We start from the raw sequence: 25,250 nt of genomic DNA on the forward strand, positions 1-25,250 counted from the left end.
AATAGCAGGGGACACCAAGAGAAACTTGAGTGAATAAGAAAATAGAATATTCTATTACACACAAAGAGGGCATGGGAGGGAGAGGGGACAAATACTATTATAAGAAGGAGAGGAAGAGAGCAGAAAGAGGTAATAATCAAACCTTACTCTCAGTGTAATCAACCTGGAGAGGGAAGAGCAGGGGAGTGGGGAGGTCAAAAAAGGGAGGGGAGAAGAAGGGGGAGGGAATTCATTAGGCCTTTAAAAACAAAAAGAGGGGAAAAATAAGGGAGGGGGTAAAAAGGGAAGTTAATCAAGGGAGGGGATAAAGGATAGCAGCCTAATAGCAAAAAATTGGTTTAAAAGGAAATAGTATAAGAAAAAGGGGTAGGAATAGGGGAGGATATGAAAATGTCAGCAAATGCACAACTGATGATTATAACTCTGAATGTGAATGGGATGAACTCGCCCATAAAACGGAAGCAAATAGCAGAGTGGATTAGAAACCAAAATCCTACCATATGTTGTCTACAAGAAACACATATGAGGCAGGTGGACATACACAAGTTTAAGGTTCAGGGCTTGAGCAAAATCTTTTGGGCGTCAAATGAGAAAAAGAAGGCAGGAGTGGCTATTATGATTTCTGACAAAGCCAAAGTAAAAATAGACATGATTAAAAAAGACAGGGAAGGTCATCACATCCTGATTAAAGGCAATATAAACAATGAGGAAATAACCTGCTCAATATGTATACACCAAGTGGCATAGCATCCAAATTCATAAAGGAGAAATTGGCAGAGCTCAAGAAGGAAATAGATAGTAAAACCATACTAAATGGGAGATCTAAATATTCCTCTTTCAGATTTAGATAAATCAAACCAAAAAAATAAGAAAGAGGTAAGAGAGGGGAATGAAGTCCTACAAAAATTAGATTTAATTGATATGTGGAGAAAAATAAAATAGGGACAAAAAGGAATACACCTTTTCAGCTGCACATGGTACATTCACAAAGATTGACCATGTTATAGGGCATAGAATCATTGCAAACAAATGCAAAAGAGCAGAAATAATAAATGTAACCTTCTCAGATCATAATGCAAAAATAATAATTAGTAAGGGCATCTGGACAGGCAAATCAAAAACTAATTAGAAATTAAATAATATGATTAATATGTAAATTAAATGAGTTTGATTACATTAAACTAAAAAGCTTTTGTACAAACAAAAACAATGTAGTCAAAATCAGAAGGGAAACAACAAATTGGGAAAAAATCTTTATAACAAAAAACTCCGACAGGGGCCTAATTACTCAAATATACAAGGAGTTAAAGCAATTGTATAAAAAAATCAAGCCATTCCCCAATTGATAAATGGGCAAGAGACATGAATAGGCAATTTTCAGGTAAAGAAATCAAAAGTATCAAGAAGCACAAGAGAAAGTGTTCTAAATCTCTAATAATTAGAGAAATGCAAATCAAAACAACTCTGAGGTATCACCTCACACCTAGCAGATTGGCTGAAATGAAAGAAGGGGAGAATAATGAATGCTGTTGGGGATGTGGCAAAAGTGGAACATTAATGCATTGCTGGTGGAGTTGTGAACTGATCCAACCATTCTGGCTGGCAATTTGGAATCATGCTCAAAGGGCTATAAAAGAATGCCTGCCCTTTGATCCAGCCATACCATTGTTGGGTTTGTATCCCAAAGAGATCATAGATAAACAGACTTGCACAAAAATATTTATAGCTGTGCTTTTTGTGGTGGCAAAAAACTGGAAAAGGAGGGTATGTCCTTCAATTGGGGAATGGCTGAACAAATTATGGTATATGCTTGTGATGGAATACTATTGTGCTAAAAGGAATAATAAACTGGAGGAGTTCCAGGTGAACTGGAAAGACCTCCAGGAACTGATGCAGAGCGAAAGGAGCAGAGCCAGAAGAACATTGTACACAGAGACTGATATACTATGGTAAAATCGAATGTAATGGACTTCTGTACCAGCAGCAATACAAAGACCCAGGACAGTTCTGAGGGATTTATGGTAAAGAATGCTACCCACATTCAGAGGAAGGACTGCAGGAGAGGAAACATATAAGAAAAACAACTGCTTGAACGCATGGGTCGGGGTGGACATGATTGAGGATGTGGACTCGAAACCACCACACCAATGCAACTACCAACAATTTGGAAATAGGTCTTGATCAAGGACACATGACAAAACCAGTGGAAATGTGCATCGGCCATGGGTGGGGGGAGTGTGGGGGGTGAAGGGGAAAGTAAAAGCATGAATCATGTAACCATGTTAAAAATGAATATTAATGTTTAAATTTAAAAAAAAAAAAAACCAGTTTATGGAGGCAGCAAGGTGGCTTGTTAGACAAGAGAGACAGGCCTGACATCCTGAGCACCTGGATTCAAATCTGACCTCAGTTACTTCCTAGTTCTGTGACCTTGGGCAAGTCACTTAACTCCACTTGCCTAGCCCTAACCTCTTTCTGCCTTAGAAACAATACATAACATTGATTCTAAGACAAAACATAAGGGCTTAAAAAAAATTAGTTTATGGATCCTCAGACTAAATAAGACCTTCTGACATACAGGGAGGAGAGATGGAATCAAGACAGAACCTCGAGGAATAACCACAATTACAGGTCATGACATGAAAACTCAGTGAAGTGCTTTACAAACATCTCATTTGACTCTCATAACAACCCTAGGAGGTAAGTGCTATCATTACCACTTTACAGTTGAGGAAATTGAGGTCAAAAGAGGTCAAATGACTTGCCAAGAGTCACACAGCTAGTAAGTGTCTGAGACTGCATTTGAACTCAGGTCTTCTTGACTCTGAGAATAGTATTTTATCTACTATTCCACTTAGTGGCTTAGAGGGTTTAGAATACTAGCAAGGAAAAGGGCAACCTCTTCATGTGACCCAGGGGTGAAGATATTCAAGTGATGTGAGATAAGGAAGAAGGAAAAAGAGGGAGTTTTTCCTCTGAAGTATAAGGTGAATTCCTCAGGTAAGAGGTTGGGTAAAGGGGAGAGACTATGAAGAGATTGAGGAGAGATAAGAATATTTAGAACAATCTAGGTGAGTAAGAGAGCAAATTGATAAAAGAGAGCTAAAAATATGGCTTTCTTGCAGTGAGGACCCAGAAGAGACTATGTAATATATATTTAAAGTGAACCTAGTCAGCAGTATTATGATTCTTCACAGCTCTGTTCAGTACACATATAGGAGTAAAATTATGTAACAAATTTATAGATAACCTAGTCAGCATGATGTCATGATTTTCTCCAGCTCTGTTCAATAGTACATGAGGAGTAAAGAAGACAGATCGTGGGAGTAATACAAGGTAGGAGTTTGGCAACATGTGATCAGCAACAAGACAAGGAGATAAAATAATTCTAAAGTAAAGGATATTGCAGAATTGAATTGATTTATCAAGGTGTTGAAATTGAGAAGGAAGGAGAATATAATCAGTGTAGAGGTAATGACCTGGGAAAGAATTGAGGGAGTGAAAGGACTGGAAGTCACAGTAAATTTGAACTACAGAGAAGGCATAATAAGGCAAAAGGAGAGATAAAATAATAAAAAAATTTCAATCAGATAAAATAATTTCAGTTTGTAAACACAGAAGTGGAATACTTGTAGGTGACAGCAAGAGTGAGAGCTCCTGGAAGTGTTGAGTTCATGAGAATTTAATATACTGAGGAAATGGAATGTATTTAAAAGAGCATAATAACATACTGAAATCCCCTAAAATGAGGGAGAGATTATGGGGGAGAAAAATATGAACTATCAACATGAAACAGTTTGAACATATTAATAGAGCTAAGGGCCAGTAGGATCTGAATTGTGTGATAAATCTGAATAGTGTAAACCTCAAAGGAGGAAAGATTAACTAAGAGATGGTAGCAGAAAGGATGAAAAAGGAAATGGGGTGATATGAAGGAAAGGGCAACTAGTATTAGGAAGGATGGAATGCCAGAAGATGGAAGGAGGAAAAAAGGAAAAGTTTCTGATTAAGGTCAATGTGATGTTACCAATAAAACTATGCTTTCAGTGATGTTCATACTGTTTTGATCCTTACCTTTCAACCAATGGGTCCTCATCAAACTAATGGGTCTTTTGCAAAAGTCTAAAAATGCTAAAATTATGCAAGTGTTATCACTGAAGGGAAGAAGTAATTTTAAAGATAGGAAAACTAAGGCTTAACCTACAAAATGTAGATACTTGCTGATTTATATTGCAAAAAAAAAAAAAAGTTACTGTTCCTACCTTTAGAGAAACAAGGTAAACAGAATTTTGAAATTTACCATAATGGTTTCATCAGCTTCTGGTGCAGAATCAAGTAGTTCATCTATTTCATCACCAAGAACAATATCTCCATCATCTAAATATGTTTCAGGTAAAGTAAAGGAAATCTTTCCTCCATTTGCTAACATGGCAGAAGGCAGAGGACTCTTCTCCATTTGTAATGGTAAAACAGGAGTTAAAGGTGTAATAGGAATCGTAGTTAATTCATTTGATAATTCAGGAGGCAGCAGGGAAGTAACAGGAGCAGTTTCATGTTTTGGATCTGATAAATCTGTAATATTAAAAGAACTGATTTTTTAAAATCTCACCTCATTTTGTTTATTACTAAATATTCCTAATATTATATATCATTCATTCTGATAGACAAATGCCAAAGGTCAAATATGCAATGACAGGGGAGAAAATATATAATTAAAAGGCACAGAGTTCATTCTCTCTCTCTCTCTCTCTCTAACACACACACACACACACACACACACACACACACATACACACACGCGCGCGCGCGCGCACACACACAAATACATAAATAAATAAGTTTGTGGCGCTTATATACAAGGAGGAATAAAGCAATTTAATTCAATGATACTTTATAATTCACATGACCTATAAAATTGATGTTTTCTTTTAATTTCATATGATAGCTCAAAACTTACCTAATTCTATATCTTCTATAGAGTTCTTTGAACCCTAGAAAATTAAGCAAACAACATATGTCAACATGTTCAAAATTATTCATTCATTATTTAAAGTATTCTCTGTATACAAGGCATGGCATTCAGCATTATTTAGTGAAATGGTCACAGAATGACAAATGAAAAATAAAATTGTGGAATATTGTGTTGTCAAAAAAGACTAAAAATAATACAGATGAAGCTATTTAATTTTTGGAATAAATTTTAAATTTACCTTAGGTGCTACTTCCCCTGGAATTGAATTTGAGAGCTGAAATAAATTAAGTATACATTTAAAAAGCAAAATTGACAAAATCAGAAAATAAAAGCCAAGACATCAAAAATAGAATTTTCCACATTACCTTTGCTCTGACATATGCTTTCCTTATTTTAAATCCTAATTTCTGGGCTAGTTCTTGAGTTAGTTTTATTACACATTCATCCTGAAAAGACAAGATGTAAACTGAGAAGGAATGGAAACAACACAAGATGATGAGAAACATGAAAAATAACTGGAAACCAGTTTTTAGCAATGTGCTTGCTTCAACACTTGCAATCAAAAAACTACAATTGCATAAACTCTTAAGGTTTAAATTATTTAAGTCATCTTAGTGTGGCAAATGCTTGTATGAGGAATGATCTTTCTAATATAACAAATAATTTTTTTTTAAATTTCATACCTGAGGCACTGCCAAGGAACATTTTGCTATTGCATCATAAGCTTCTTTATATCTTCCTAAGTCACTTAAGGCTTTAGCTTTCCGATACAGGGCTCTACAGTTATTAAGATTTAAACTTAAAACTTTATCACAATCTTCTAGAACTTTATCGTTCAATCCCTATGTGTCAAGATAAAAAAGAACATTTAAAATTAATAATGATCTTGTGCAATACCAAAATAGTCATAAAACATTAAATTACTAACAAGTCAATAGACTACATATTACATTTAGAAATTAATATCTGAATCTATCACATGCTTTTTTTTCCTTCAAAGTTATTTTTCATTCTTCAATGTGTAAATAGAATTAGCCAGATCCCATTAATAGTAAAAAATCTACTCAACCCAGGCGTGCTAATGATGTCACTCCCACCTCCCTTAGTGGGGAGGGGAGACGAGTTACCCACACGTGACAATAAGTAACAAATCAAGAATAAGGGACTGCCCTTTGGGCAGTCCAAATCAATGTAGAAACTGCCATTTGTCCATTTGAATTAGAGGTGGACCACAGGAAGTGATGAAAGACACGATCTCTTTAAGTGAGTGAACTTCCTGTGGGGGCAGTTGCCGTCTGGAACTGGAGGAAGAAGCATCTCCTGAGACCACAGACAGCTTACACTCTATATTGTCACGTGGGTAAGTTAGGCTGGCTTCCTTGGCCTAGCTGGGCCAATTCTAAACTCTACCTATCTGGCTGTTGGGCCTTGTGGCTTACAGCTTCATTTGATTAGACCTCTAACCTCCCTTTTCTCTTTATCCCTACTTTGCCTACCTGATTGTAAATAAACTCCTCAACCCGATGCTGACTTGGGTCTGATTTAATTACGGAATCAACCTGAATTGTTGATTCCTGGCGGCCACATATTTTTAATATATAGCTATAATAACTAAATTTTAATTCTTACATCAAAGGGGCTGACTATCAAAACAAAATACAAATATGAAAGATCCACTTGCTGATATTTTGGGGAAGCCAAAAAAGTCATTAGTATGTATTTTGCTAATAATCAAAGAATCACAGATTTAGAGCTGGAAAGTACTTAAACAGCCTAATCTAATCTAACTTTCTCCAATTTTATGGGTGAGGAAACTAAGTCCAGAAAAGCTGAGATTTGACAAGGTCACAGAGGTAGGAAATGGCAGAGTTAGAATCAAATCTTGGTCCATTATATCAGTGATTCCCAAAGTGGGAGCTACTGCCCCCTGGTGGATGCTGCAGCCATGGGGGGGGGGGTGATGGCCACAGGTGCATTTATCTTTCCTATTAATTGCTATTAAAATTTTAAAAAAATTTAATTTCCAGGGGGCTAAGTAATACTTTTTCTGGAAAGGGGGCAGTAGGCCAAAAAAGTCTGGGAACCACTGCATTATATCAAATGTCTTCCATATACTGATCAATGTCCATTAGCAACAGAAAAAAGGCATAGTCACATCTCTTTATAAAATTCATGATACAGTTTTTAACTAATGTTTATTATTTTAAGATTTGAAAAAGATTTTGCATGTATATATTATCTCATGTAATCTCCCAAACAACCCTGTGAGAAAGATACTATTATTAGTCTTACTTTACTGCTAAGGAAAGAGAGGTTAAATAACTTGCCCAGGGTCACACAGGTTACTATGTGAATAAAACAAGATTTAAGCCCACATCTTCCTGACTCCAAATCTAACACTCTATACACTGCCTAATGGAACTGGTTAAACAGTGATTTAGTTAATTTAAAACACACACACACACACACACACACACACACACACACACACACACACACAGCTACATATCAAAATGGTGACAGTTTAGTTTATGAGGCTAATTGTTCTTTGTTTGTTGTTCGTTGGTTGTTGATGTGCTAAGAGCTCCTAGTGAGGAGTTAACCAAACAGATCATTAAGTTAAATGAAGTCTCAATCAGGTACAAAAAGCATTATCAAATGTTTCTTCCCATAAAAATATATCTACAGAATGCCTATACATATGGGACATTTCCAGAGTGAAATAATTGTTGAGATATTTCTAATATAAAATCTGTCAACAGTATGACAAAAATATTTTTTTTAAGTTTGTTCACCTACAAAAGCAATTTGACTCCCTTGAGAGAAGAGTAGAAAATGGGAGAAATAGGCATACTTTTTATAGTCCTTATATTACTTCTAAAAGTATTTTATACTGTATCAGCTTTCTATAGGATTGTTTTTTTCTCATCTTAAAAAAATTCAACAACTTACCATATTTGAATAGCATGCAATACGATTTATATGCAGCTTTTCTAATATTTCATTAGAAATTGCAATTTCTTCAGACCTTGCATAATCAGCTATGTTTAAAGCTTCTGTATATTGACTTAATGAGCCATTCCAGTCACATTCTTGATATATATCATTTCCTTCATTAAAGAGATTTCTTATAAGTGTCCATAAAAACACCTAAAAAAGAGAAATTTTTAAATAGTAATATTATGTAATGATTAATATTTTAGGGGATACAACTTGAAAAAATTGGTCATTTATACAAAAATTATTACAGGAACCTAACAACAAGATTTGGGAAGCTAGGTGACTCAGTGGATAAGAGAGCTAAGCCAGGAGACAGGAGGTCCTGGGTTCAAATACGGCCTCAAATATTTCTGGGAAAGTCACTTAACTCTAATTGCCAAGCCCTTACTGCTCAATTAGTATTGATTATATTAGTAGTATCAATTGTAAGTCAGAAGATAAGTTTTCTTTTTTTTTAAATGCTTATCTGAGTGAATTACTGATGGAAGCATAGACAAGGAAATCTGGTTTATTGTCTCACTGGTGACAACTAATTATATGATTTTGGTCACTCTAAACTACAAATGAATTAAAAATGAATAATCAATGCTTTTTATAGCCCTAAGAATCTACCAATCTATATCTGCTAATACATTATTATAAATAGCACCTACAGCTGAAAAGAAAAAGAAACATAAATACATAGCACTTAAAGGGATCAAAAAACTAAAAACAGAAAAATCCACATGATGATCCATTAAGATTTTTAAAAGGGCAATATGTTTGAGGATTGGCTCCTTTATATCACTGCTTTCTTCTTTTTCTAAGTATCAAGTCCCCTTCCTTGATAGTCTCTCTTCCTCCTTCCCTGATATCTTTCTCAACATGTCCCAGTTTATATCTGAATAAAACAGGGAAAAAAATATACTTCCCTACTTCTAAAAAGGGAGCAGCTAGTTGGTACAGTGGATAGAATGCCAGTACTAGAGTCATGAAGATTCCTCTTACAGCATTTAAATCAGGCATCAGACACTGGCTATGTGACTCTGGGCAAGTCATTTAACCTTGTTTGCCTTAGTTTCCTCATCTGTAAAACGTGCCAGAAAAGGAAATGGCAAAATCACTCCAATATTTTTGCCAAGAAAACTCCAAAAGGTGTCACAAAGAGTGATACAATGGAAATGACTGAACAACAACACATCTTAAAAGATATTTTTAAATGCTGTGACATTTGTCTTTGGTGAAGAACTGATATGCTAGATGTAGTAATCTTTAGTTTTCAAAGATTAAAAAAAAAAGAAACACTACATTAGGAAGAAGGAAATATAGAAAGAAAAAAGTATTTAGTATAAAAAAAAATTTAACCCTACACATCAACATTAAAGAAATAATATTTCAATGTTTTCAAGCAGCCATTACCTCATACTGTTCCTGTGTTCCTCGGTATGGCAAAGGTGACCTGAGAAAGAGAAACAATATTAATTTCCCCATAGGTTTCATTATCAGGCTGTTCCAGCATTTATTTTGCTAGTCTTCAAATTCAAATGAGGTCACTAAGTATATTTTTAAGTTAAGAATACAATTACACTGAATTATTTTTTTAATCACCATTTACATTTCTCACCTCTAGTCCCCAAATCTATGAATGTAGAAGGTGTGCCTCTCAAATTAAATAGTAAAAGCAACTATTAAAAAGAAATGGTTTTTAAAATGTAAAGAGAATGTTTGAAGACACCATAAAAGAATACATTCTATTTGATTCCCATGACGGGCAGCAACAGGTCTTAAATTAATTTCTACCTCTGAGATTTGAATTTTAGAAGACTACAAATTAGGGTCCATCAGTCTGGAATTCATTGCACTAATAATGAATGGTCTGTTCATCTCATTACTTATGCTTTGACTAGTGTCATTATGTGAGTAAGACTTATGCTCTAGCAAGTTCTTAACGAAGAAAATGACTTCAAAAAATTTTTTTCAGGAGAAGTTAGCAACAGTGGTTAGAGCACCAGCCCTGGAATCAGGGGAACTGGGGTTCAAATCTGGCCTCACACTCAGAGTTGTGTGACCCTGGGCAAGTTACTCAAATTCATTTGCCTAGCCCTTGCTTGCCCTTCTGTATTAAAGTTCTTACTATGACAGAAAAGGATTTTAAAATGATAATAATTTTTTCATTATAATTTGTTTGGTAAAACTGTCTTCATGAATTACTAGAGCTGATTCACACATTCTTCAACCCAAAATTTTAGAAAATACAAAAAGACTAACTTTAAACAGTAAAACAGGAAGGATCTACTCAACTTAAAACTAATATGAAATCATAGAAAGTAAATAATGAAATGTACATTGTCTAAAAGTATAATGTATAAGTGGACAAACACCTATGTCAAGCAATATTAAACACCTATCATGTGCAAATTATAACACATAGTTTTTTAATTTACTGCATTTTCCCCCCAATTACATGCAAAGTTTGCAACATTTTTCAGTCTTGACTTCTCTCCCTCCCTCTTAGCCCTCCACCCAACTGGAGATGGTAAGCAATCTTATACAGATTTCATGTGAAATCATAAAATATTTTTCCATATATTAAACCTTTTGTGAAAGGAAACTCAAATAGAAAATAATTAAGAAAGTGAAAAAAGTTTCCTCTGGCCTAAGGTGTTTTTCTCTGGAAGTAGATGGCATTTTCTTTTCAATCATAAGTCCTTTGGAATAGTTTTGGATCATTGTATTGCTGAGAATAGCTGTGAATCACAGTTGTACATTAATCTACCTTTAGCCTGAGTGAGAGAGAAACAACTTATCAGAAGCAACCAATGTCTCTACTATACAAAGAGTTTTAGGATGAGTCCTTTAAGTTTATACTTTATAATGTTAGTTAAGTTTGCCCCCTTCTCCTAGTTTCTGTAACCTTACCCCATGTATCCATATATAGCTATCTGCATTCTAAGTGAATGTGCAGATTAGAATCTCTAAGTAAATCCTGACCAGGGTATTCTAATGGAATCTATGTGGTTATGTAAATTAGAACCTCTAACTGACTAGAGAGTGTTCCAACTGAATCTGGGGAGTTAGAGAGTGGGTTCCAACTGAATAGGAAGCAGGTCAAGGATGTGAGGGACTTTCCCCCAGGTTTTTCCTCTCTCTCTCAATAAATAACTGCATTGTGACTGATGGCTTCCTGGTCTCTTGAATAGTAGCTAGACTACCATTTCACACAGATGGTTCCCTGACTGGGAAACCAGAACAACAGAGGGTGCCTCAGTTTGCCTATCTGAACAAATTTTTTGTTCGAATGAGCAGATTAGGCCTTTCATTATACTTCTAAAGAACCTGGGTATTGAGAGAGAAGTGAGAAAGCCGATGCGGAGCAGAAAGCTGTAAGGAATTAAATTAAGGGTTTGCCTAAATTAATCCTGTCATCACAATGCAGTAACCATGGACAGCGAAGAACAATGTTCATAAGTATCAAGAAGAATCCCTGGTGAGAGGGAGATCCCCCTAAACTTGTCGTGTGTGGCTTAAGAAGGGAGAAGCAGGGAGGGAAATGAGGGTTGTTAACTAGAGGCTGGGTTATAGGACATCTCAGGCAAGATACATATTGCCTGAGACTGGACTGGTGAGTCTAGGAGTGAATGAATCAGGGGAAGCTTGTTGGCAAGATACAGGTTGCCCAAGTCTGGACTGGTGAGTCTGAGAGTGAGTAATTCAGGGTCTGATTCACATGGTATCTCAGGTAAGACACAGGTTACCCAAGTCTGGACTGCTAAGTCTGAGTGAATAAATTAGGGGAAGCTAGTTTACAAGACATCTCAGGCAAGATACAGATTGCCTGAGACTGGACTGGTGAGTCTAGGAGTAAGTGAATTAGGGGAAGCTAGTTGGCAAGATACAGGCTGCCCACGTCTAGACTGGGGATTCTGAGAGTAAGTGAATCAGGAAAAGGTAGCTTGCAAGGTATCTGGGCTGAGGAATCTGGATTGAGCCACAAATGCCGGGCCAGAGTTATAGGGTTGAACCTTTGTTTTGAAGACCAGAGTTTAAAATCCTAGAGAAGAAACCATGGGACAGAAACAATGGAGAATGAGAGACCAGCCATAATAGATAAGGCTGAGCAGAGCAGGAGAAAGTCAGCCTATATCCCTAGGGATAGCCCACTGGGATTAAAATTACAAGCTTAGAATAAATCTTCCTATTTTGCAGCTTATGATTGGAAAATTCTCATTAAATATTGTTGTTTAGCCTGGGCAGGAACAGAAAATAACAGAGAAAATAATAGCCCCAACTTGGAGCTTCAAACAGCTCAGTTTGGAACAATTATATCTGGCAATGCATTAGCAGGAAAATGATTAGCACTGATGAGGAAAAAGCCTAGGCCACCCTCTGACTTCCTGACATAGAGACATTTGTATTGAGAAGGGCAGAGGAGAATAAAGTTCCTTAACTACCTCAGACCAAGGCAGCAGCAATTTTCCTATATTTTTTTGGATCTATTACCACAGAACTTAAGAGAGTACTAAAGGATCAGGCAAACCTCCCTTTAAATAGAACCCACTCAGAGACGTTCCATTGCAGTAGGGTGTAGGGTATGTCAGCATCCCCCTCAGTGCCTCTGAAGTGTGGAGCTTTAAAAGGGAAATGAGGAATTTGTTTGGAAGACCCTGTAGGAGTGGCAGAACATGTTGATCAGTTTTTAGGACCAAGTCTTTCCTCTTGGCCAGAGTTAATGGCAATTTTACAGCAGCTATTTACAGAAGAGGAGTGAGGACAAATTAGAAGGGCAGCAATGTGAGCCTGGGATACTGAACACCCTGAGCTTGAAGGGGGGACTATGTGGCAAGCAGAAATATCCCATAAGAGATCCGGGCTGGAATAACAATGAACCTGCCCACCAGGGAAACATGAGAGATCTCAGGAAGGTGATCATTCGGGGAATAAGAACAGCAATTCCCTAGAGACAGAATCTGAATAAAATCTATGAGACTAAGCAGAGAAAGGGTGAGACTCCCACTGAATTTGTAAATAGATTAAGGGAGGCATTTAGCAAGTATTGTAGTGTGGAATTGACTGAGCCTTTTGGACAAAGTCTCTTAAAGACCTATTTTATAACTAATGAATGGCCAGATATCCATAAGAAGCTCCAAAAGATAGATGAATGGGTGATGAAACCCCTTGATGAATTGTTGCAACAGGCTCAGATGATCTACATCAGGAGAGAGGATGAAGAAAGAAGAACAGAAGCAAAGTTCTTGTTCAGGTTATTAAAGACATACAGGATAGACAGGAGAAGGCTTTGCAGGTTAGATTGAGGCAGATAGTGAGAAATTAGGAAGGAGGACAGGACAAGTCAGAAGAGGGATGATTCTTATAAGGCAGGGAAAAAGACAGGGAAGCCCCCAGGAATTCATATGACCTGCTACAATTGTGGTGGATTAGGACATGTGAGAGATTGCCCCAAACTAGAGAAAGAATTAAGATCTACTCACTCTTAGAAACAGAGGCAGAAAAGGAAGAGGAGGATTCAAGAATTGGGGCAAGAGGAGGACCTGAGACCCGCTTAAGGACTTCCCTTCCCCTTCTCTGGTTCCTCTTCCTGTTCCCCAAGTGCCACCTCCTTCTGCTTCTGTTCCTCTTATACCAGTACCACCAGCCCCTCTTATAGGCTCACTTCGTTCCTCCTGAACCTCCATCAGCTCCTCCAGTACTTCAGCTAGGAGGAGCAATAGCTTTCCCACTTAAGATTATAAACCTTTGAGTCTTACAGAACCCTCAGTGGGGAATCTGAACAGGTAGTAGAGGAGCAGAGAAACTTACACTTAGATGGAGTGGCAAAGAATTGGCTATGATAATGTTCCCCTCAGTGGCTCCAAAGTGAGGGATTTTAAGAGATATGGAAAGTCCTCTAGAAACAGGAAAAGAATGGAGCCAGATCAGACAAGCTCCTAGGAAGGTCTGGGATAATGAAAATCCCATAGCCCAAAGTGGATCGAGAAGTGAACAAGAATTTCCTCTCTGGGATAGCAATCAATCTGCCCACCATACCAAGCAGAGAGAAGAAGAGAATCTCACTGAATTTGTAAAAAGATTAAGGGAGGCATTTAGACAACAAATCTCAAAGGTGTTTGTAAGAAAAAATGAGGCAATCAATTTGGAAGGCCTCCAGAGGCCACTTTTGTTCCTCCTGTATGCTACTGCTGTGGAGTAGGTTACTTGGAAGAGTATTATCCCAAACAAAAGAGAGAGCAGAGGCTTCTCTCTCACACAAATATTGGAGACCAAAGAAGTCAGAGTCAATTCTTTGATGACTCTAACTCGGAGCCCTTTGTAACACTGCAAGTGGAAGAACAGGCAGAGACCACTTTCCTGACAGACACAGGGGCAGATAGCTTGTCCCTTATGGTGCTGGCCCCAGAGACTAAGCTTTGTAAAGTGAGACCTAGGGTGCCTGGGGAAGAAGAAAATTCTCCTGTTCCCATCACCCAACCAATAGAAGTGAACTATGAGCAAGAGGAAGTAATAGACCAGACTAGAGTGAGGAAAAATTCACAAAAGTCTCTCCTACCTGGGGAATTCAACCTATTTACAGATGAGTCCTCACTAGGCTTAGAGGGAAAAAGAAGGAATGACTGTGACAACTAAAGGAAACAAAGAGGCTCTAATGAATAGAGGCCACCCTCCAGAGGCCTGGTCAGCTCAAATTTATGAATTATATGCATTTTACCAGGCTCTGAAGATGCTAGAAGAGACTCGGCTTGATACTCCAGCAAAAGGGAAAGAATTAGTTTATGTGAAGTTCTGCAGAAGCCTGATGAATGAGGTTGTAAGAACCTCCTATTCCCTGGAATACATGTTATCTGTCTTTTGTAAGTCTGTATTATATGTAAGGTGTGTCATACATCATGTATGCACACTGGAAAGGTTTTTGGGGAAGAAAACCTGATTGATGGAGGTACTCTGTCTCTCTCTTCTCCATTATTCTGGAAAAATGAAGGAGATGACAGATCAGAGAATGTGTTTAAGGAATTAAAAAAGAACACTCCTGTGTGAAGGAATTTTGCATGTTGCTCTCTGTTTTTCTAAGACAGAGGCTGGAAAAATGTGCTCAACACTGCTTCCTCCTTCTTCCTCTACTGGCCAGCAGAGAATGTGGAAGAGAAAGACAGAAAGGGATATTTTGATCCCACAATTAGAAGGTGTTGATTTTAAGGTTCATGTATGTGGTCTTGGAAATTCACAAATGATTCTGGAATGTACTTGGGGAGCTAAGTAAAGTGATGGTAAAGATGACTCCCTGTTGCAAATTGTCTATCAGTTCATAAGATTACAGAAGGGTACTATTTTGTTTTAGTAGTGAGAAAGCTGCATGTTCCCACTGAGATTTAAAATGAACAATGGTTAGAGATCTGAATGCTTGAACATGCCTAAAGTGTTTGTTATTTGAGTAAACTGAAGTTGGGGATCAAAATGATATGGGTAGTCAGCCTGATTGGCCTACTATTGCCTATTTGATGAAAAATGAATGTTTAATGTATTGTAATGTGTAATTTTAAGAAGAGTCTGTATAATATAAACTGTTGAGTTTACAAATGAAAATGTGGAAATTTTATTTGGTGTATGTCCTGTTGAAGTGAGCACCAAGTGAAAATGTAATGAACACTGGGAAAGAGAAACGTTAAACTTGTAAATTGGAAATGGAACACGTACTAAGGATTTAGAATATTGTTAAAAGAATTTCCGAATTTGTGATTAAATTGTAATATGTCAATTGTTGCCAAAATGTGTATTTTGGGCAAGAACAATTATATTCAATGTAAAAATGTATTTATTTGCAATTTGTTAGATGGTTTATATGCAAACTAAATTAATGTTTGAAGTGAATTGGATAAGATAATATGCAAAAGATAACATGTATAATGTGTATATGGGCTCTTTTGAGTCATCAATGGCAGGTAACAGGATGTTTTGGAGACTAGAGAGTTTGGACAAGTGACCCTTTCATCTCCCTCTCTTGCCAAGAAGGAGGGACAAACTGAGTAGCCCAAAGTGTTCTCAGAGAGGTGGATGAATGTGGGATATTTTCAGTTGGATATATGGTAAAGGCAGGAGAGTCTTCTGGGGGACTAAATGATTAAAGAGTGGATATTTTATTTGTAAACTTCAAAGACTTTGAGAAGCCATCAGAGTGAATAAGTAAGTAAAACAGGAAGCTTGTTTGGATTATGGAATTTTAGGAATGAAATGGGATTACTGAGAAGTAATTTTCTCTAAAATATAACGGGCAAGACTTGTCATTTAAGGCAAAAAGGCTTCTGGGATCCAAACTTGAAATCCAGCAGTGGCCATCTGGTGATGAACCTATCACCAAAAAGAGAGAATGGCAATGAAATATTCAGGATAAAGTCCTATGACAGTTGGAAAGATAGTCCTAGGCTCAATTTGGACAGGACCTTCCTGACTTAAGTACAGATGGTGATCCCTGAGTAAAAGTTATAGCATAAGCCAGTGACAGCTTTGACCTGTACATGAAGTCAGACAATGTGTCCTTTTTAACATGAGGACAGTTATAACCTTTCTCCTGCCTTTTACTGTAACGACAAATTCCTATGATCAGCTAAAAAGGCAAATTGTAGGGTGGAAGTTCCAAGTTCCATTTCCCAAACAAAGTAGATTAGCAGTTAAAGATTGGGGCCCAAGAGTCTGTATCTCTTATAGAACCTGAGGTAGAGAAATTTGTTTGAAAATGTGTTATTACTTATGTATATTTCCTTGTAGCAAAAACATTTCCAAAGTTCCTGCAAACAACTCAGAGCAGAGAGTAAGTTTCTGCAAGTAAGATTAGTCTTGAATAAAGACCTCTGAAGTGAGGTGTGTCTAGTTAACAATGTGTATTAGTTCTTGTTACATATAGGAGAGGCAGGTGAGAATAACACAACTTTGAGAATTAAAATAGGAGGGTTTGTGTGGAATGAGAAATTAGTGTGTCATTCTCAAGGTAATAGTTATTAATATCTCCAAAATGGATACACCTAAGACTCTAGTAAAATTAATCTCTCCTAGGACTGCCTCACCCCATTCAGAATACAAAGGCTTGTGAGCGACCTTTGGCCTGAGTGAGACAGAAAAAATTTATGTCTTTGTTATCAGAAGCAACCAATGTCTCTACTATACAAAGGGTTTTAGGATAAGTCCTTTAAGTTTATACTTTACAATGTCAGTTAAGTTTGTCCCCTTCTCCTAGTTTCTGTAACATTATCCCTTTGGATCCATATATAGCTATCTGCATTCTAAGTGAATGTGCAGATTAGAATCTCTAAGTAAATCCTGACCAGGGTATTCCAATGGAATCTATGTGGTTATGTAAATTAGAACCTCTAACTGACCAGAGAGTGTTCCAACTGAATCTGGGGAGTTAGAGAGTGGGTTCCAACTGAGTAGGAAGCAGGTCAAGGATGTGAGGGACTTTTCCCCAGGTTTTTCTCTCTTTCTCTTTCAATAAACAACTGCATTGTGATTGACGGCTTCCTGGTCTCTTGAATAGTGGCTAATGTGGCTACTGCACACATTCATTGTAAAGTATTCCTATCATTGTTCTCCTGGTTGTGCTTGCTTCCCTCTGCTTCAGCTCATGGAAGTCTTTTCTAAGCTCCTTCTGCTTGTCATTTCTTATAACACAATAGTATTCTATTACAACCATAGAGTATGACTTATTCGGCCTTTCTCTAGTTAATGGGTATCCCTTCACTTTCCAAATCTTGGTCCCCTAAAAAAGCTACTTTAAATATTTTTGTACATAAAGGTCCTTCATTTCCTTTTTTTTTTTTTTTTTTTTTTTAATCTCTTCAGGATACAAACCTAGTCATGGTATTGCTAGGACCAAAGGGCATGTACTATTTTATGGTCCTTAAGGCAAAGGTCCAAATTGCTCTCCTGAATGATTGAATCAATTCACAACACTCCCAAAAATGTATTCAGATATCTCCTCCAAGTTGTGTCATTTTCCTTTTCTATCATAACAACCAATCTGATAGAAGGACTATCTATGTAAATGGAATTAGCTCGAGCCCATAAATAGTCAAAAATCTACCCATCCTAGGCGTAGAAATGATGTAATCCTAACCTCCCTTAGTGGGGAGGGGAGACGAGTTACCCACACGTGACAATAAGTAACAAATCAAGAATAAGGGACTGCCCTTTGGGCAGTCCAAATCAATGTAGAAACTGCCATTTGTCCATTTGAATTAGAGGTGGACCACAGGAAGTGATGAAAGACACTGTCTCTTTAAGTAAGTTAGTGAACTTCCTGTGGGGGCAGTTGCCATCTCGAACTGGGAGCAGAAGCATCTCCTGAGACCACAGACAGCTTACACTCTATATTGTCACGTGGGTAAGTTAGGCTGACTTCCTTGGCCTAGCTGGGCCAATTCTAAACTCTGCCTATCTGGCTGTTGGGCCTTGTGGCTTACAGCTTCATTTATTAAGCTTTATAATCTTCTCTCTCTGTCCAGGCCTTTGGCCTGGACTAGCCTCTCCCTTTCTCTTTATTCCTACTTTTTACCTACCAGATTGTAAATAAACTCCTCAACCCCATGCTGACTTGGGTCTGATTTAATTACGGAATCAACCTGAATTGTTGATTCCTGGCGGCCACATATTTTAATATATATCTATAAATACCTAAATTTTCCTTTTTACAGTGCGGTGGTACCTCAGAGTTGTTTTCATTTGCACTTATCTAAAATAATAATTATTTTAATTTGCACTTATATAAAATAATAATTTGGAGCATTTTTCCATGACTATAGAGAGCTTTAATTACTTTGAGAACTCTTTTGACCATTTATGAGTTGGGGAATAACTTATATTCTTATATATTCAACTCATTTGTCTATGTATTTGAGAAATGAGAACTTTATTCTTGTAAAAGTTTAGAAACTTGTAAAAATATTTTAGACAATTATGATTACTGTGTATTACTTTCCAACTTATTTACTCCTGTTTAGTTTCTGACTTCTATCTAATTCCCTCAATCTGCCCTCTTTTCTACTAGCCCCACCCCCCTTACATTGTCCCCTTTCCCCTTCTACTTTCCTGTAGGGTCTAAGATAGCTTCCTATACATAAATGACTGTGTATGTTCTTCCTTCATTGAGCCAATTCAGGAGACAGTAAGGTTCACATGCTCTCCTCTCCACCTCTCTCATCATCCCCTCCACTGTGAATGTTGTTTCATGTGCAATAATTTACCCCATTCTATTTTTCCCTTCTCCCTTCCCTCCAATGCACTCCTCTTTCGCATGCCTTCATTTAATTTTTTATATCCCATCATATTCAACTCACACCTTCACGTTCTGTCAATGTATACTCTGTCTAACTCTCCTAATAGTGACAAAGTCCTTTGATGTTACAAGAATCATATCCCATAACCTTATTGAATGTCTTGATTTCTCTTTCCTGTTTATCATTTTATGATTCTCGAGTCCTATATCTGAGAGTCTAAGTCTTATGTTATCCTGACAGTGGCTTCACAATATTTGATTTGTTTCTTTTTAACTGCATGCAGTACTTTCTCCCTGACCTGGGAGTTTTGGAATTTGAGTATTCCTGGAGATCTTTTTCACGAGGTAATCTGTGGGTTCTTTTGATTTCAATTGTCCTCCAGGTCTAGAATATTCAAGCAATTTTCTCTCATTATTTCTTGAAAGATGATATCTAAGATCTTTTTTTAATCATGGCTTTCAAGTAGACCAATAATTCTTAAATTATCTCTCCTGAATTTATTGATCAGTTGTTTTTCCCAAGAGGTATTTCATGTTTTCTTCTATTTTTTCATTCTTTTGACTTTGATCATTTCTTGATGTCTCATGGAGTCATGAGCTTCAAATTCCCAATTCTAATAAGGCATGATTTTTTTTTAATTTAAATATTTAATTTTTTTTTTGAAAAATTTTCCACGGTTACATGATTCATGTTTTTACTTTCCCCTTCATCCCCCCAACACTCCCCACCCCATATCCAAAGCACATTTCCACTGGTTTTAACATGTATCATCAATCAAGACTTATTTCCATATTATTGATAGTTACTTTGGTGTGGTTGTTTCCAGTCTACATCCCCAATCGTGTCCATATCAACCCATGTGTTCAAGTGGTTGTTTTTCTTCTATGTTTCCACTTCTGTAGTTCTTCCTCTGAATGTGGGTAGCGTTCTTTTCCATAAATCCCTCCAGAGTGTCCTGGGTCATTGCATTACTGCTAGTACAGAAGTCCTTTACATTCGATTTTACCACAGTGTATCAGTCTCATTGTACAATGTTCTTCTGGTTCTGCTCCTTTCACTCTGCATCAATTCCTAGAGATCGTTCCAGTTCGCATGGAATTACTCCAGTTTATTATTCCTTTGAGCACAATAGTATTCCATCACCAGCATATACCACAATTTGTTCAGCCATTCCCCAATTGAAGGGCATCCCTTCGTTTTCCAGTTTTTTGCCACCACAAAAAGTGCAGCTATATATATTTTTGTACAAGTCTTTTTGGGGTACAAACCCAAGGCATCATTTTCTTGAATGAGCTTTTGTACCTCCTTTTCCAGATAGCCAATTCTACTCTGTAAAGTTTTTTTCCTCCCTGAATTTTTGTACCTTTTTTCCCAGAAGGCCAATTCTAACTTTCAAGAAGTTTTTCCTTTTTGGTGGATTTTGGTTTTATCTTTTTCCATTTGGCCATTTTGCTTTTTAAGTTCTTTCTCTTCTTTAGATTTTTGAATCTCTTTATCACTTGGCCTTTTTTAAAAAATGTGTACATTTTTTTAATGTATTCATTTCTTCGGTATTTTTTGTGCTTCATTTACCAAGCTATTGACTCGTTTTTCATGATTTTCCTGTATCACTTTCATTTCTTTCCCTAACTTTTCTTTTACCTCTGCTTTTTGAGCTCCTCCATTAATTCTTTTGGAGCTTGAGAGCAATTCAGATTTTGTTGTCTTCTGAGTTTGAGTCTACCCTGTCACCAAAATAACTTTCTATGTTGAATTTCTTTTTGTTGTTGTTGTTTGTTCATTTTATCTTTTTCTTCAGTTTGAAAAACTGTTAAAGTTGGGCTCTGTAACAAGGAAACACTGTTCCAAACTTCAGGTTCTTTGTGCAGCTGCATTCAGAAATAGCTCTCGGCATCTATCTGCTTTCAGTTCTTCCAAGGTGACATAATATATGGAGAGGTGTGTTTAATACTCTCCTGGCCTGTGCTTTGGTCTGTGAGTAACCCCAATCACTCTTTTATCCCCTTGGAACTGTGACCAGGGTACCTGGGTGCCCTGATCCCCTGTGACTGGCAAGTGCTGACTTAAACTGGTTCTCCTCATTCTGCGACTATTCCCCATGGTAGTAACCTGGTTCTGCGTATGGGCAATGAGACAAGAGTTTTGCACCCAGGGCCAAAAAAGCAACCCCCATAATCTCCTTCTGAGTAGTTATCCAACCCGTATCCAACCCCTTACCATCTGTGGCTAAGAGTTTAGGAAGACTTGGCTGGCACACTGCTCTCCACTTCCCCACCACCATCACCACCAGTGCAGTATTTCCCTCATGCCAGCCTTCTAAGTTGTTTTAGGCTGGAAAATTACCCCACTTTTGTCCTATTGTGGGTTATGCTGCTCCAGAATTTGTTCTGAGACATTATATCATTGCTTTCAGGAAAGTAATTTGGTAGAAACCAGATGGGTCCCTGTACCTTCTCTACAATCTTCGCTCTGCCCACCTCCAACACAGTCTTTGTCCTCCAGTAGTTTATAATCTAGATGGATAGGTTTTATATTCATAAGTAAAATATAGTATAAGTTGGAATATTAAGGGACAGTACAGTGTGAGCAAACACAAAGAGGCAGGAGAGGATAAGACAAGCTGAGGCAATGTTTGAATGGCCTGCTTTACCTAGAGACTAGCACATGTGAAACAAGTCTGGAAATATAGGATGGAAATCAGAATAGAAAGAGCCATCAAATTCCAGACTAAGTAGTTAGAATTTATTACAAAGGCATTCACTACTTAAAACATTAGGTGCTTCAGCGGATAGAGCAGTAGACCTAGAGTCAGTTAGGCCTGAATTAATTCCAGACACTCAGTCAATCCAGCTTCAGATATTTACTAGCTGGGTGATCTTGGGCAAGACACTTTCACTCAATTGTAAAATGGGAATAATAATAGCACTTACCTTCTCCTAAGACTGTTACAGATCAAATGAGATATCTGTAAAGCATTTACAAATAAAATATTTGTAAAGCCTAGCACATAGTGGGCTATAATTAAAGAATATAGTTTCAATATGATTTTTGACTGCTAACTCAGATTCAGTTAGTATGTAATAAAACCTCAAATTATATGAAAATATAACCACATTACATAGTCTATTTCAGAAGTGACAGGGAGGGATTTAAAAAGCTTTGAAGTAAATGTACCTGATAATCTAGTAGGCTATTTATGTTCTCACTGTCACTACGTCACTTCACTATTATATTCTATTTCCGTTGGTCTGTGATTTATTAGAAAGTTATTTCAAAATAGGTAGAAAACATATAATTATAGATTTTAGTAAGAAGATACAGTTCGATGCTCAGACATAATTTTTATTTAATGGATAGTTTCAGTGTTCTAAAATATTTAGGGGGACATTTAAATATACATAATGAGATTTAACTATGTGGCTCTGGAAAACAGAATGAGAAACAATGAACTGAAGTTATAGGGAGGCAAATTTTAACACAATATCAGGACTTCCAACAATCAGAATTGTTCAAAAATGGAATGGAGAACTTTCTGAAAAAATGAGATATTAGTAAAAAAAAAAAAATGCTTAGCACAGTGCCTGGACATAGTAAGTACTAAATAAATGCTTATTCACTTTTCTCTTTCTCTTGTGAGATAATGGTTTTTCACCAACAAAAATGACTGAACCAAGGCAGGATGCCCATTTGCAAGGTATGCTATAAAAGGGATTCATATCTTGGACAAAAGATAGACCTAAAGACATCTAATATCCATTCCAATGCTAAGATTCCACAAATCAATGAAACAGTGTGTAGAGCAGTCACTAAATTATTAAGACAACAATGTGATTAGAATTGACTATATGGAAAATTTCTCTAGTAGTATTTAAGAAGGCCTAAAGAAGGAAAATAGAGCAAGGAGACCAGTTAAACTATAAAAGTAATGAGGGCCTAAATTAAGGTGCTAACAGCAAGAATGAAACCAAGAGGGGATGGACATAAATTATATCAGAGAAGAAATTTACAGGGCTTGGCAACTGGTTAGATATGGAGAGTGATAGTGAAGGAAGTAGGAATTAAAGATAACTCAAAATTGAAGTTGGGTAATGGTAGTGCCATTAACAGAAATAGTGAAGTAAGGGTGAGAAGGGCAATGATTTTGGCTGTGTTTGATTTAAAGATGCCATGGAACAATTTGAAATGTACATCTGGAGATCAGAAAAAAGTCAGAGGTGAAAATATATACAGAACTAAGAGTCATCTGAATTGGAGTGATCAATGATACTTTGAAAAGGGATGAAATTTCTGAAGAGAAAGCAAAAAGAGAAGAATGTCAGGGACAGAGTTTGAGAATGCCTCTGTTAGGAGGTGGAAAAGAAAAAGGTAATCCAGCAAAAGAGAGGTCAGAGGGGCAAGAAGATTATCAGGGCTGAAATAAAGGGTTTGAGGACAGAAGAAAAGGTTTGGCACAGTTGTTATAGAAAAGAGAATAGGAAGTTTAAGACTGCTCTGACACTCAATGAGGGACTCAGTGAAGTTGAAGCCATGAATCCATAATAAACTCATAAAGCATAATCTTGTAACCTTCTCCAGAAGTGTTCAATGATCCAGTAGCAGGAATGGACAAGGCTAATGGTAAAGGCTACCCAGATGTGGGGATTAGCAGCAAAAATATGGTAAGAAAGCAAAGGATCCAAGGATTGAGGCAACTTTTATCTTAAGTCTGACAATTTAATCAATTTAGCTAAAACAAAAACAAGTTAATCTAGAAAAATGGAGAGAAGTTAAATACTTAATAATCATGATAAAGATAAGCAGGTTCAATAGCAATGAAAACACAGAAAAAGTAGAACAGAAGATTAACAAGATTAGTGAATTTCAGCATTCAAAATATTTGGGGAGGGGGGTGCAGCTGGGTGGCTCAGTGGATTGAGAGCCAGGCCTAGAGATGGGAGATCCTAGGTTCAAATCTGGCCTCAGACACTTCCCAGCTGTGTGACCCTGGGCAAGTCACTTGACCCCCATTGCCTAGCCCTTACCACTCTCTTATGCCTTGAAGCCAAGACAGAAGATAAGGGTTTAATAACTAACTATCTATCTATCTATCTATCTATCTATCTATCTATCTATCTATCTATCTATTCACTCATTTATTTGAGGGGTTAGAAAACTAAGGAAAAATAAATAAGGTAAAAAACAAGGCTTTCCTAGTGGTTCTCTACTAAAGAAGAATAAAGAAAGATGTAAATGGAATTGAAATCAAGGATCCATAAGGTAAAAGTGTTAGGAGGTTTATAACATGAGTGTTTTAAGTCATGAAATGTGAGGGCAAAATGTAAGGAAAAATGGATTGAGGGTCATAGAAACTGACTTAAAATCCTTCTACTACTTACTACCTGTATAACCTTAAATAAGCCATTTTAATGTTTTCTGGGCTTTTAATTTCTTCATTTGTAAAACAAAGGAGTTAAATGATGATTGATTTTTAAGGTCCTCTAAGCTGTATGCTATTTTTATGATATCGAGGGAAGAAAGGGAAAAGAAAATCATATTCTTAATTCTTAATATGAAGTCACAGAATAAAGCCAGATTTTACATTTACTTCTTATAAAATACACATGCATAGTATGTATATCATTCGTGGATCATAAAATGCCTTTCAAAATATTGTTGTCTTAAAATCTTACTGTATAAACTGTAGTCCTTTCTTAATATCCTGCTGCCTGTTTCTTCTGCCTTCAGAAACACTGGACATGTTATCCTGCACATCCAATTTCTAAACTCCCTCTGAAATGAAAATGAATACATATAATCAGGTCATCAGGGTTCAATCAATAAATATAATTATCCAGAGTCAAATTAAAAGATTATTAGATAAAGTATCAAAATTAACATATCTTCTAATCATAAGTTAAAGGGACAGGTTCAAATTTCAATTTATGAGAGATAAACACATACTAGGAAATAAAGAAAGGCCTATATGAAATGATGGCAAATGAAATAACCAAAACCAGAATTGTGTACCCACTGATTACAAT

At 36.8% G+C, this 25,250-nt stretch overlaps 1 protein-coding gene across 1 annotated transcript in view; it reads right to left on the reverse strand.

The window, feature by feature from the left end:
- The window catches only part of ZC3H7A (zinc finger CCCH-type containing 7A), a 64,482-nt gene extending 39,509 nt beyond the window's left edge, over positions 1-24,973 (reverse strand). Inside the window, exons 1-8 of the mRNA XM_044659100.1 lie at positions 24,900-24,973; positions 9,371-9,410; positions 7,925-8,122; positions 5,656-5,814; positions 5,338-5,418; positions 5,211-5,246; positions 4,958-4,991; positions 4,301-4,572 (exon numbers count right to left, since the gene is read on the reverse strand). Coding sequence (XP_044515035.1) covers positions 4,301-4,572; positions 4,958-4,991; positions 5,211-5,246; positions 5,338-5,418; positions 5,656-5,814; positions 7,925-8,122; positions 9,371-9,410; positions 24,900-24,967 — 888 coding nt within the window. The 5' untranslated portion in view covers positions 24,968-24,973. The remainder of the gene's footprint in view (positions 1-4,300; positions 4,573-4,957; positions 4,992-5,210; positions 5,247-5,337; positions 5,419-5,655; positions 5,815-7,924; positions 8,123-9,370; positions 9,411-24,899) is intronic.
- Positions 24,974-25,250: the final 277 nt, after the last annotated feature.

Source organism: Gracilinanus agilis, chromosome 1 (genome assembly GCF_016433145.1).
Source record: "Gracilinanus agilis isolate LMUSP501 chromosome 1, AgileGrace, whole genome shotgun sequence".
NCBI classification, from domain to species: domain Eukaryota; kingdom Metazoa; phylum Chordata; class Mammalia; order Didelphimorphia; family Didelphidae; genus Gracilinanus; species Gracilinanus agilis.